The sequence below is a fragment of the Cryptomeria japonica genome, chromosome 2 (assembly GCF_030272615.1).
Source record: "Cryptomeria japonica chromosome 2, Sugi_1.0, whole genome shotgun sequence".
In the NCBI taxonomy this organism is placed as follows: Eukaryota; Viridiplantae; Streptophyta; class Pinopsida; order Cupressales; family Cupressaceae; genus Cryptomeria; species Cryptomeria japonica.
In genome coordinates, this window is record NC_081406.1 from 258655149 (window position 1) to 258668925 (window position 13777).

The 13777-nt window shown below is 38.2% G+C and overlaps 1 protein-coding gene across 1 annotated transcript; it reads left to right on the plus strand.

Annotated features, from left to right (window-relative positions):
* The first annotated feature begins 4773 nt into the window (after positions 1-4773).
* LOC131049929 (putative pentatricopeptide repeat-containing protein At1g68930) lies at positions 4774-12006 on the plus strand. Its single transcript, XM_057984029.2, has one exon. It carries the CDS (start codon positions 4906-4908, stop codon positions 7618-7620), a length of 2715 nt encoding a protein of 904 aa, XP_057840012.2. The 5' UTR covers positions 4774-4905; the 3' UTR covers positions 7621-12006.
* The last annotated feature ends 1771 nt before the right edge of the window (positions 12007-13777 follow it).

Consider the following 13777-nt stretch of genomic DNA (forward strand, 5'->3'; position numbering starts at 1 on the left):
TCTCCTTTCTCAAATGTATTGTATCCTAACCCAGATGTATCACCATTCATCCTCTGAGATTGGATCTGTTCATCTAGCATGGTAGAACTCTTGTTGAATTTTGCAAGCTTCTCATTAGCTTCTGCAAGCTCTTTAGTAAGATCTTCATTCTGCTTCATAAGAGTCTCTCTAAGAGACATTGCCATATCAAGATCTGCTTTGATTTCTTCTTTCTCTTCTTTCTCCTCATGCTAGTGTGCATATAGAGTGCCATTTTCCTGATTTATCTTAAAGATCTCATGATCTTTCTCTTTGATCTTGTCTTCAGCTGCCTTCCTAGCTTCAAGTTCTTGACTCATCCGGATTGTAAGGGCTTCAAGCTCTCTCCTTAGGTTAGTTTTCTCACCATTTAGTTTCTCCACTTCCTCAACCAATGCATCTATGTTTGCTCCATCAGAAGAGTTGCTTTCATTAATCTCCAACAGTTATTCGATCAGTTCTTTCCTTTTAGCTAGTGATGACTTATACTTGCCTCTTAGGATTTCTAGGTCTTCCTTGGTTTCTACAAGTTCCATAGCCATCTCTCTATAATTCATTCCTTCCCCCATATTTGCCTTAGGATTAGAGATCCCTTCCAAGCGGTTAAACCTTAAGGAAGTTTGGCTCTGATACCAATTGATGAACTTATAAGGCATTGAGAGGGGGGGGGGTGAATCAGTGCAAGTAAAAACAATACAAATTTGATTATCAATTTCACCAACTTAAAACTCAATAGGCATATAAGAAATAACACCAAGTAAGAAATCACCACATAAAGTATAAACCACTTGACACAAGAGGTTATACGTGGAAAACCCAAATGGGAAAAACCATGGTAGGAGTTAGTACCCACAAATATCCACTATCTGCAGTATAGAGATCTAATCGGTTAAGGTCTACAACACTCGATTAGGGGCACACCTTGTTATGAGTGTCTAAGCCTGGTTAAGAGCTATACAATAAGGCTTGTGAGGACTAGCCCTATTAGGAGCTACCCACATTACTGGGATTTGAAAACACAAGTTAACGTGTCACCTGATTAGAGGATTTAATGATTAGACTTGTTAGGATCCGACTGCACCCTGTTAGGAGTGACCTTGTGAGAGGATTTTCTTGCTGCAACTATTAGGGTGACAACAAGTTCAAATGATCTTAGTATAACACCCAGTGTCTGATAAGACTTGCTTCAGAACATTACAACATCACATATACTTGATCTCATAACTCCTCTGATCATTGCACTATTAGAAAAATGAAATTCGCTAATGATTTCTTACACATTCAAGCTCATACTCATAACCGCCTTCATACCTCATCACACATCTTAGAAACATCATTAGGTCGGCTAGAACCTTGGAACAATTTCCTAAGTTCAATGAATCTAGACAAACTTGCATTGCACGCCTTAATTATGTCGACCACCAACATAATAAATCAAATTATGTGTCATTTTACCGATCTTAGTGATTCTCATCACTACCGGTCAAGTCTTTATCAGCGTAACTGCTCTATCAATCAAATCTCGTTCACCTAATCAAATCACCACATGGAGTCACAAACATAACTTCATCTACCAGTCTTGTTTGTTGCTGCAAAACCACATCATCCCATTCTTCATAAATTTCCTGTACAGGTTGTCAGAATATTATTATGTCTGTCTTTTATCGGTTAAAGTCCTAATTACTGGTTCTGATAAAAACTGTCTCTGCTTACCGGTTGAACTATAGGAATCAAATGACTGTAGAAACATAGTTGCCATCAATGACAACATACACCATAGTCATCATATAACAATCTAATCTCTTTACAAAACAAACATGTATCGATTATGTCAAGCAAACAAACAATTACTAGTTCAGATCAAATGATCAAATGCCAACAGATAGTAGTGGAGGTTAAAATATGTAGGAAAGAGTATTTTAAGTCTTAATGGGTGAATGATCCACATTCCTCCACTTATGAAGATGATGGCTTGTAGTTATGGATTTTATGTCTATGTTATGTGAATGTTGCAGTATTATGTTTCTAGGTTCTTAACAATTTAGATGTTGAAGTTAGTTGTTACAGTTTGTTGACAGTGAGGCTATCTGTCAAGACTGGTCCAAAGAATGCCCTGCATTGCTCCACAGTGTTCTTTCATGTTTTTCATCTTAGAGGATACATTCATAATAATTGTGCAGTGTTCTAGTTCAAAATTCAAGTTCTGGTTTGCTATGGGAGTGAAGTTATGTTGTTTGGCATTATCATATGTGTTGGTTTCTAGTTGACTCAGTTGGTTCATCTTATTTGGATCATACTCTTTTGGTCCAGATATGCATTGGAGGCTGAGTTAAGGTGTTGTTATGGGTCTTATTGTGGTGTGTGAAGATTTGCATTAAGTAATTTGCATTGGATATTGTTTTTGAGCCAGCTGGTTAACATGCTTTATTGTTTATGTACATGTTTTGTTTAATGCTTGCTATGGAGGATGTGTTGTTATGTGCAGTTCATTGGAATCAACCCAAGAAGACATGTTGTGATGTGTTTGGGTCCTCTTTATCATGTGGGTGGACCACATTTAGAGCAATTTCTCATGACACCTGACTTTGTGTAAAGTATGTTTATTCTATTTGTGGCCGACCTAGTTGAGAGTTTTGGTGAATAAGGTGATATAAATAGATGTGTAGATGTGTAAATTGGTGTATGTATTGACTGAGAATATTGTGGAAGCGTATGTGGGAAAGAAAAGAGTGAATATCAGTTTGTGATAAGATTTGATGATCATATTTTTCAGTATGATAAATTTTTGAGGCAACAAATGTGTGAGTCATGTTTTCCACGTGATTTTGGGTGCTTGAATTGGAGGTTCAAGGATAGTTTCATGATCAAGAGATCTTATTAATTTCAGTTCATCATTCCATTCCTGCTCGAAGACAGTGAGTCCTTTTGGCAGTTTGTACAGTTATGTATCTTGCCTTGAGATTATGTGTCTCAACTTGTAAGGGTTCCAAGAGATTTGCAATGGCATGAAGAATTTGCACCTCTATAGTCTCCTTGATGGTTGATGACATTATCACATGATCTACAAAATTTTTAGCTAGTAGTCTCCATTGAATGTTTGGTATTTGATGAGTTCTTGGTCTATCTTGGTCCAAAGAGTCTCCATTTCTACCTTAAAACTTCCTCATATCAAAATAATTCAAAATTTTGTGAAGGACAAAATTAGAATATTTTTTTTCTCAACATCATAATTACACCTCACGATTACTGCATGGATGATGGTATGATGGCCAAAACCCATCCACCACCTATCTAAAAAAAAAAATTGTATATCAATATGATTGAGTCGATAAATTAGAAATATCTTCAAAGTTATTGGAACAAGTACATTGATTTTGAGATTAATAAAAAGATCACAAATTTGGGCTTCAATTATATCTTTTTTCTTCACTTCATTGTAAGATAATATTTTCACGTAAAGTTGGCAACATGCTTCCATACAAGATTTCCATTGATCAATTTCACTTGTGACTGAGTCAACTTAATCCATCATTTCTTCCAATAATAAAGCAAGTAATGCATGGTGTGGGTTTCCTATTGATGTTGTCGATGATTAAAAAATTGTTTTGTAAGTTGACTTTTATTTTGTTCCAAATGCCTTAATAGGTACTCTTGAAATTCCCTAGTTTTTGTTGGAAGGGTAGGAGGAGATTGGGGTGATATGATGATCTCTTTCTAGATATTTTTCAACTATATTAGATTTGGGGTTAGGATTTGTACGAGTTGGTACAAAAAAATAACATGTAGGAAATTTATTCTAAAACAATAAGATTTTTGAAAACACAAACATGTTTTGATTCAAAAACATGAAAATCTTCTCTACTTACATCTCCTTCAACATGCATTTTTCTCTAAAATCTTGTAGTTTTCCTCCCTTGACCATGGTTGTTAATGGGCAATTGACCGTTCATTTCTTTTATGCAACCGAAATGCAAGTGCATTATTGTGTCACAAAATGCACCTATGTTATTTCATCTTTTGAATAATGTGAATGTATTATAGCCCAAATGAGTGATTTAGTTTCATTTTTGTTCCACATTTTGATGCACATACCCCCTAGTTGGATAAGTTCAATGATAATGGACCAAGATCAAAGACAACAAGCAAGCGTGTAACTAACCTAGGTTGATAGCTTTGATAATTTTGCTACAATGCTCTCATAAATGCTCTATACTATTTCTCTTCAACAACTCTTAGTTTGCCTCGATGATTCTTGCATAACTTCAAATGCATAAGTGAATGCCTTAAATAGAACAACATAGCACCTAAATTAACACAACTATACATTAGGTTGGCTCGCAATGGCTAGTGAAATGGTTGGCAAGGTGTAAATTTGAATTTCAAATTTTAAAAGTTTAAGGTTTAGATCGACAACTGTAGCAGTGCATTGGGTCACATCTACACTTGCAAATCAAATCCAAGATGGTGAATGATGGATCTAGTGATCCCATGTATACTAATTTTTGAATTTAAGACATTATAATCAAAGTGTACCAAAAACATAAGAGAAAAAGACATAGATACACAATTAACATTATTACAATTTTAAAATTTTAAAAAATGAAAGTTAAAGAATAACCTTTAAATACTTTATTTTACTTTTGAAATAATATAATTTTTATAAATGTGGTTGAACTTGTGATGTGATGACGAAGTTGTGGTATTACTATTATTACCACGAAGTTGTAGCTCTTATTGATTTTGATCCTGTCAAAACCGTCGCTGAGAAAGTTTTCCTCCGGTAGAGCAAAGCTCTTAAGATGTTCGAAAACGGGCTGCCCAAGAACACCCAATGAAGTAAGTATATAATTGAGGTTGTACCGTCTAAACTTATGAATTCGCCACGCGATGGCAGGATTGTGCCTTCCTATAAACAAAGTGTGCTTTCTGGGCTATGCCTACACAGATCACGGAATCAGTGCTTCTTCCTATTCATATAGATGTCACTCGATGCACTTTTCGCCAACACACCCGATTATCTCTAAATTTCTCAATGCTCTGCACTACTCCTACCACGTCCCAACTTCCAAACATTTAGGATTTAGGCATTACGGCAGTTGCAGGAGTATATCTGAGATCAATCCTACCGTTATCATTCCTAGTGAAAAAATAGATGGAGCTTCTACTGCTTCGAGTTTACAAGCAAATGCAAATGACTATGATAGGCTTTTGCGAGCATGCATTGATACCAAGGCTTTTAAAGAGGGCAAACAGATCCATGTCGACATCATTAAAACTGGACTTTACTGGGACATATTTCTTCAAAACCAGCTTGTTAACTTTTATGCTAACGTTGGAAATGCAGTGGATGCGCGCAAAGTGTTCGACAAAATTCCCAATCGATACCTGGTCTCATGGAATGCAATGGTTGCTGGCTATGTGCAGAATGGGCGTGGAATTGAAGCTATAAGATTGTTTGCTGAAATGCACGAGCCGAATCAGTTCACTTTTGCTAGTTTACTTCGAGTTTGCGCAGGCTTAATCGATTTGGAAACAGGAAAGCAGATTCAAGCACATGCTATTAAAACTAGATTCATGTTATATGTTTGTGTTGGGAATGCTCTTGTAAATATGTATGCAAAATGCGGCAGAATTGACGATGCCCGTAGAGTGTTCGACAGAATGCCTGAGCGAGATGTTGTCTCGTGGAATGTACTGATTGCAGGATATGGCCAACATGGGTACGGTGAAGAATGCCTCAAACTCCTTTTTCATATGCAATTGGCCGACATGCCAGCTGATCAGTTCGCTTTTTCCAGTGTTCTGAGTGCGAACTCAAGGCCAGGAATGCTGAGAAAAGGTAAACAGGTACATGCCCAGATTATAAAAACTGGATTGGAAGTGGAAATCACTGTAGGGAATGCTCTACTTTCTATGTATAGCAAATGTGGGAGTATAGAGGAAGCACATGAGCTGTTCGATAAAATGAAGCAGCAAGACGTTATCTCATGGACTACAATGGTGACGGGATATGCGCAGCATGGTTATTGCGACAAGGCCTTCCAGCTCTTTGAACAAATGCCCACAAAGAATGTGGTCTCTTGGAATGCCATGATTGCAGGGTATTCTCAAAATGCGCAAGGTTGCAATGCTTTGAAACTTTTTTGCAAAATGCAATTGGCAGGCATCAATCCTACCGAGTTTACCTTCGGAAATGTTGTTAATGCATGCTCCAGCATAGCATCTTTGGAATATGGCAAGTGGATTCATGGATACATTGCTAAGACTGGGTACCAGTCAATTCTTCACATTGGAAGTGGACTTGCAGATATGTATGTCAAGTGTGGGAATGTAATGGATGCACGCAAAATTTTTGACCGAATGTCTGAAAGAAATGTGGTCTCATGGACGGGAATGATAACAGGATACGCCCAGCATGATCAAGGTGAGGAAGCTCTTAAACTCTTTTGCAAAATGCAAGAAACTAGTGTAAATCCAAACCAAATCACCTTGGCTAGTATCCTTGGAGCCTGTGGCAGTTTGGCAACTTTGAAAGAAGGAAAGCAATGCCACGCTTACGCTATTAAAACAGGACATGTTTCAGACGTTGGAGTTAGCAATGCACTCATTACGATGTATGCCAAATGTGGGAACATACAAGATGCCGTAGCAGTTTTTGACAAAATGTCTGAACGAGATGGTATTTCATGGAATTCAATGATCAATGGATATGCCCAGCATGGCTATGGAAATGCTGCCCTCCAACTCTTTAAAAGAATGCTTCAGGCTGGTATGAAGCCAGATGAGATCACGTTTGTTGGTATTCTGTCTGCTTGCAGCCATGGAGGCCTAGTAGAGGAAGGCCATAATTACTTTGAGTCAATGATTCAAGAGCATGCCATTATTCCTTCTGTTGATCACTACGCATGTATGGTAGACCTTCTCGGTCGTGCTGGCCGATTGGGTGAGGCACAAAAGTTGATTAACCATATGCCATGTGAACCTACTGCATTAGTGTGGCGGACCTTGCTTGCCGCATGCAGAATCCATAATAACTTGGAGCTAGGTAAACAAGTTGCAGAAAAGATTCTTGAACTGGAACCAGAACATCCTGCAATGTATGTGTTGATTTCAAATATATATTCTGCAGCTGGTAAGTTCGATGTTGCAGACAAAATGAGAAAATTGATGACATACAGAGGAGTGAAAAAAGAGCCAGGATTTAGTTGGATTGAGGTCAACAACAAAGTTCATTCATTTGCTGTCAGTGATAGATCGCATCCACAAACAGCTCAGATCTATTCAAAGTTGGAGGAATTAACGTGGCAGATAAAGCAGGCAGGTTACTTACCTGACACAAATTTTGTGCTGCACGATGTGGAGGAGGAGCAGAAGAAGCGTGTTATCTTCCACCATAGTGAAAAGCTGGCGATTGCTTTTGGACTTTTATACAGAATCCCTGAAACGCCTATCAGGGTTTTCAAGAACCTTCGGGTGTGTGGTGATTGCCACACTGCTGCAAAGTTTATCTCCAAGGTCACATTACAAGAAATCATTCTGAGGGATACCAGCCGCTTCCATCATTTCAAGGACGGAGTATGTTCTTGTGGAGATTATTGGTAATATAATTGAACAATCAATACAGGAAATATTTTTTGTCATTGGCTTACCTTAGTACCCTGGGACTTATAGCAAAAGGGTTAAAGGTCACGAAACATCTTGGAGTAATATTCTGTATTCTGTGGAACGGGATGGTACAACGGGGATGGAGGCTAGATTTCTACTTAAATATAGTATGAATGGTAACTAAGGAAAGATGCGAAGATCTAGATAAAGGAAAGAAAATCTAAAAAGAGGTTTGTACAGCAAAAGATATCAATTAATGAATAAACATTCCATTAACACCTTATATTATTTGAGAGACGTTAGTGAACTGGATATGTATAGAAGGCACAGAGACTATTGACAAATGGCAACAAAAGACTTCCTAGAATAAAAATTTTGTATCCTCCGAAAATTCTCTGTACCATATGAGGCTAACTGTTTGATCTCATTCATTTAATTTCTTTGAAACTATTGAGAGTTTCATTATCACATTTGTGCACATCAAACTTGAAACAACAATTAATTGTTGGATTCACCTGAATTCACGTTACAAGGGGACTTTGTATTTCAGCATAAGATATTTGATCTTTGAACATTAGCTTCTACAAGTAGTAGTTTTGATTAAGGTAACTGATATATTGATACAAGGACATCCTAGGGTTGGCAAAATCTTGCATTGCCACAAACGTTTCTTGTTTTAGTTGTTGGTTCTACACAAGCTTAACTTGCACTTGCTTCTGTTTTTGGTTGTGTTCCGTTGCTCCACGCAGACATGTTTTTGTTATTGGGCAGTTTCAGTGGACAAACGCTACTCATGCAGCATTGACACAACATTATTTTCCTTGTGAAGACCTTGTTGGCTCTTGGTGCAGATAAGGCCTCCGCCCTGCAAACAGTTCTAACAAGATCGCATAGAACAAAAAGAATGATTAACAAACAGTCTTCCAGAATTCAGGAAATGTATTGGTAAAATCCATCTCATCATCTTAACAGTACCAAAATTATTACAGAGAAACAAAAGCTGAGACACAATCTTCATCAGTTCCTTCCCATAGCTCCTACTTCTAAGCCAAAAACCCCTATATGAAGACCAAACGACCATAAACCCTGATGCAGAGCATCCTGCCTACCTCTGGCACAATGGGAGCATCGAAATAGAGTATGGACTCTATCAAAGCATAATGGAGAGGGGAATTTTGTCAGAATATGCACAAAATGGATGCAAGGCGTTATTCTCATGTTGGCAACCGTTTCCAATCGAGTAAGAGGGTGAAGAAACTCTTCAGTTTATTGTGCCACTTGTCAAGCTTAACAGAGAATGGATGGAACGTGGGCTGTTTGACAAATGCTTCAAAGAAATATGATTCCATGGGACGCAATTATAGCTCCATTAAAAAGCGTTAGAAATTTTCAGACAAATGCATTTTGACAGCTGTTACCTTCTTAAAGACCACCGTTCAAGGATGAATAGTCATCAAAAGGGAGTGAGAATGAAACGCCTTTCATTAAATAATAATTTGAAAAGATTTAGAGGAGGAATGTGAATTGATGGCAGAAAAAAATTAAATAAATGTGAAGGAGACTGCATAGAGGAGAGAGGGACCCATTAAATAAGGAGGTTGCACAGTAAGAGAGGGGGAGGAGGGAAAGCGACCCAAGATAGGGTGCGCTAGAAAGTAGAGGTGAAGTTGAACTTGCATGTGTGTGCCTGTGTAGAGAGGAGGACTGCAGTCGAGTTGGACAATATTTTGTGAGAGCCAGAGGAACCACAGAGTTTAAAATTGTAATTGAAGATTAGCAGAAGAAGAGAACAGATTGAAATCTGTTTGAAATCTGTTTTAGAGGGTGAGTTTATGAGGAGTTACGAAGTTAACGTGCTTTGCAAGGCCAATAAGAGGGCCAGTTCTCTGAAGAGATTCAGAGTTTTGTTTGAGAGCTTGTAATTTGTGTTGTGATGTGAAGCCCAACGGTCACATGACCCTTTGTCTTCTCCAGACTCTTCATTTCAAACCTGAATGTGAATGTATATATAGACGTGTACAGTCATGTATTGCAGATTGATTAATAAATGATTCTCCCTGCTTTCCGGTGGATGTAGCCAGTTTTGGTGAATCATGTAAATCTTGTTGTCTCATGTCTTTTGTTTTGTGTTCATTAAATGTTTTTCTCTGCTTGTTTAAACTTACAATTGGTATCAGAGCATAGGTGTAAGTCATTGAGCAGAGATGGAGGAAGATGAAGCTGATTGTATCATTGATGAGTTTCTCAACAATTTAGACGCGGAAGGGAGTGAAGTTGTACAAGTCAAAGCTAAAACAATTCGCCATGTACATTGGTGGGATGGCTGGAAAGATGAAAAAGAAGATGCCAAATTTGTGGACAAGATCCAAAAATATGACGATGAAGAAAGAGGGAAAAGCGAAAGCAATTGTGAGAAATCACAAAGAAGGTCAAACTACAAACCTAGAGATAGTGGTTGTTGGTATTGTGGCAAGTGAGGCCACATCAAAAGAATTGTTGGAATTATACGAAGATAATAGATCAGTCATATGAAGAGGAGGATTTGGCTGAAGAGAAAGATGCTAGATTTTTTTCTCTCTCAACTCTTGACGCAACAATGAACTCGTTGGCAAAGTAAAAGAAATTAGTATCGAGAGTAAAAAGGAGGTTGAAAGCTGCCGGAAGAAGCCCGGAGTGGTGACGAGCAGGTGAAGTGTCGCAAGGAGTGGGAGGCCTGTGATGTGAACCTCTACAATGGCGACCTCCACAAGGGCAGTTGTTTTTTCGTCAAAGGCTGTGAGGATGAGGATTTGGCAGCCGCGGGGAGTGTTGGTAATGTTGCTTCTGTACTTGAAGGAAGTGGAGGAAAAGGTCTTGATGGTCAAGGCTCCCCATGTACAGGTTATGATGTCAGTTTACCTCCTAGACTAGATTATAGCTCTGAAAAGAGCCTGTTGGTATTTCTTCTTGGGATGCATGGAATGTGAAGCGTCGTGAGGATTCTGAATTTGAACAGTTGAAAGAAAAGGTAGAGGGATTTGTCTGTTCTTTGCAGCTGTTGGTCTCGATGTCAAGAGACAGAAAGGGAGTCTCGTGCATGGAGAAGAGCTCAGGTCCCCCAATGAATTCTTTAGATAGGAATGGCCGGTTTGCATCAACGGTGGCGGAGGCAGAGGTTTGGCGGCACTTCAAAGAGATGGGATCTCTGGACCATGAGTCGCTCAAGAGAACGGAGCGGGCAAGTTTTCTTATTAACAAACTTGATGACAAGCTATTTGTGCAGGGTGACAAGTGTATGGAGTGGTCAGAGGCCATGGGTAGACATTATCCCAGAAAACCTTTTTTTTTCTGGCAGCAGTTGTGGAGGTGCGCCTTACACAAGGAGCAGATAAAAAAAACAATGTTTGTATAATACCAACGACGAAGATAATTCTAGCTCTGATGAATGCATCGTGCCTGGAGAGAACATTGCGAATTTATACCATCGTTTGATGATTTTGACCAGAGGTTTCCCGGGCGGCACAAAAGGGAGCATTGAAGAAATGCTCGATTGCGCTGATGATCAATCGACAATATTACCGACTATGGCTGGGGGTAAATTTGAGCACAAGAAAGTGGAGACTCAGGACGATTTTGAGGCTTCAGCAAAGCCGACTGTGGAAGACGATGGAGGTGTTATTTTGACAAAGAAACCTCCACTGTATGTAATGGATCAGGTGAAAATAGATCCAATAAATAAGATCGTTCTCCTTGGCATTGAGGTATAGTCTGTGGTGGGAACAGAGTGTAGAACGGTGTTTGGAGATGGAAAGACCACCAGTGAGACAAATCGTGAATATTTCAGAGATTTTGCGCAGAAGTACAGCAGATCCTTGCTACGCATGCTGTGCTGGATAGTCTGACGCAAGAGTTTCAGCTAGCAAGAACGGTATATGATTACAAGAAGGCAGCAAATAGTGAACAAGTGCAACGACTGCAGTTTATGGAGAAAGTGACCAACGAAGCGGAATTGGAGGAGCTGATCGAAGGAGAGTGAACAGCAGAAGTGTTCGTTGTTGAATTAATGAGGTGCCAGAAGATTGAAGAAGAGATGTTTCAATTGCAGCAAATTGTTGACTCCGACTTGGCATGGAGAAGATTAATCCGAAGTGTGCGTGACCAAGAGTTCGCAAAGCTTAAATCTTGCAGTCTAGTTGTAATGTGAATTAGGAGTGGAAGCAGTGATGTTGCTGTGCATGGGTGTATCGGTTGGTTTTCACGGGGAGATTGTTGAGATGTGAAGCCCAACGATCATAAGACACTTCGTCTTCTTCAGATTCTTCATTCCAAATCTGAATGTGAATGTATATATAGACGTGTACAGTCATGTATTGCAGATTGATTAATAAATGATTCTCCCTGCTTTGCTTTTGAATAGATGTAGCTTGTTTTGGTGAACTACGTAAATCTTGTTGTCTCCTGTCTTTTATTTTGTGTTCATTATATGTTTTTCTCTGCTTGTTTAAACTTACAATTTGTATGTTTGTAGATATGAAAAGAATGTAAGCTTGTTTATTGTGAAAATATGAATATGCATATTGGGTAGAGAGTCTCTGCCTATTGTTTTGTATTTGAGTTTAAGTTCCTTGGTAGGAGGTTTGTTTTCGCCCTGCATCAAACTCACTAACAAAACCGAAAAAACACCAAATATAGGACTGTCGCCTCAGGAAACAAAGAAAGGCGGCGACAGATACAAACCAAAAATAGGTAACCCAAAAATAAAGAGAACGCCTCCCTGCTGGAACAGAGTCAGCTTTGGGAATCTTCAGTTACATTAGCTTTTGATCATGCTCTTTAAAGCACTATCTATCCCGCACACCTGTGCTCAACGTTCGCGCAAGTTTATAGTTCTGCACGAAAGCTTTGGTGCTTAAACTGTGTGTTGTTTCAAGCTTCCGTGTACTGTACTATTCAACATTGTACCACCTAACTTAAAAATAACAATGAAGGAATGTTTTTAATAACGTCTAAGAGGTCGAACAGTCTATTAGCCGGTAAAGTAGATCAGCATGGAAAAAAACAAAAAAGGGTTCTGCAACATTCCGTCTATTTAATTTTTTTTCTTTTGTATCTCTGATTTTCTACCTCTTTTCTTCCTTGAACAGATTACTCAAAATGCTCACATTAACATCTTCATATAATGGATGCCCCCAATGTTAATGTAAGCAGTCAAATTGTCAGGTTGATCACTGGTTGAAAAAGTTTAAATTTTCAGTAGATAAATTATTTTTGACCTGTGATACGCAAATTGTTTAAATTTTGAAAGAGTTTAAATTTTCAGTAGATAAATTGTTAGAAAGGTGACAAGTCAAATTGTCAGGTTGATCACAGTAGATAAATTATGTTTGACCCGTGATACGCAAATTGTTAGAAAGGCGATAAAATTCAGAGTTGATGTAGAATGGTCTGGATTTAATGTCTACGCATTCTGGATTCCTTGGATTGGATTTTCTTTTGAGTGCACATTAACGGCAATATGGCGTGTATCAGCCTTGGGATTTTGGGCATTCAGATTTCATTGGATATCTTGGGCATTTATGTATTTTAAATCACATATGGTTTGGGGATTACCCTCTTTGGGTAGCGATTTCTATGTAATATTTCAAGCTTTCGTTTTAAGGAATTTAATTATCTAAAGGAATGAGATGGAATGATAATGCAAGAAAAAATTCTGTCTGGTATTAAAATTAACACGAGTTATTAAATTTTTTTCAAACATTTCAAGAATATTTCCTATTTTCTAAGATGAAGAGATTATTAGAAGTTTTTAAGAGTACCAAGGCAAGTCTAAAAGCTTTCAAAACTATGGTAACATTTTACATGTACTTTGTTAGGACTAGAGAGGAAGAAGAGCAGGTGAGAAAGGTTAAAGAAATACATGAGAAGAATCAAAATAAGGAGGTTCAAGAACATCAAGTAAAGCAAATGTTTTTGTAGAAAGAAGAAGAATCAAAATAAGAGGTTAAAGCTTTTCATGTTGAAGATTTAATTAAGGAAGAGGAGAAATTAGAACAACCTTTTGAGCAAGAATAAGAGGAACCTAACAAATAATATTTTGATTCCCGATGATTGCATATGACAAGGAAATATTAATGAAGTCAAAGAGGAAAAGGCATCACTTGTTAGTTGCAAAGAG

What these genes read in the sequence shown, in the direction of transcription:
- LOC131049929 (XM_057984029.2), top strand. Translation starts at nt 4,906, where the DNA reads ATGGCAGGATTGTGCCTTCCTATAAACAAAGTGTGCTTTCTGGGCTAT.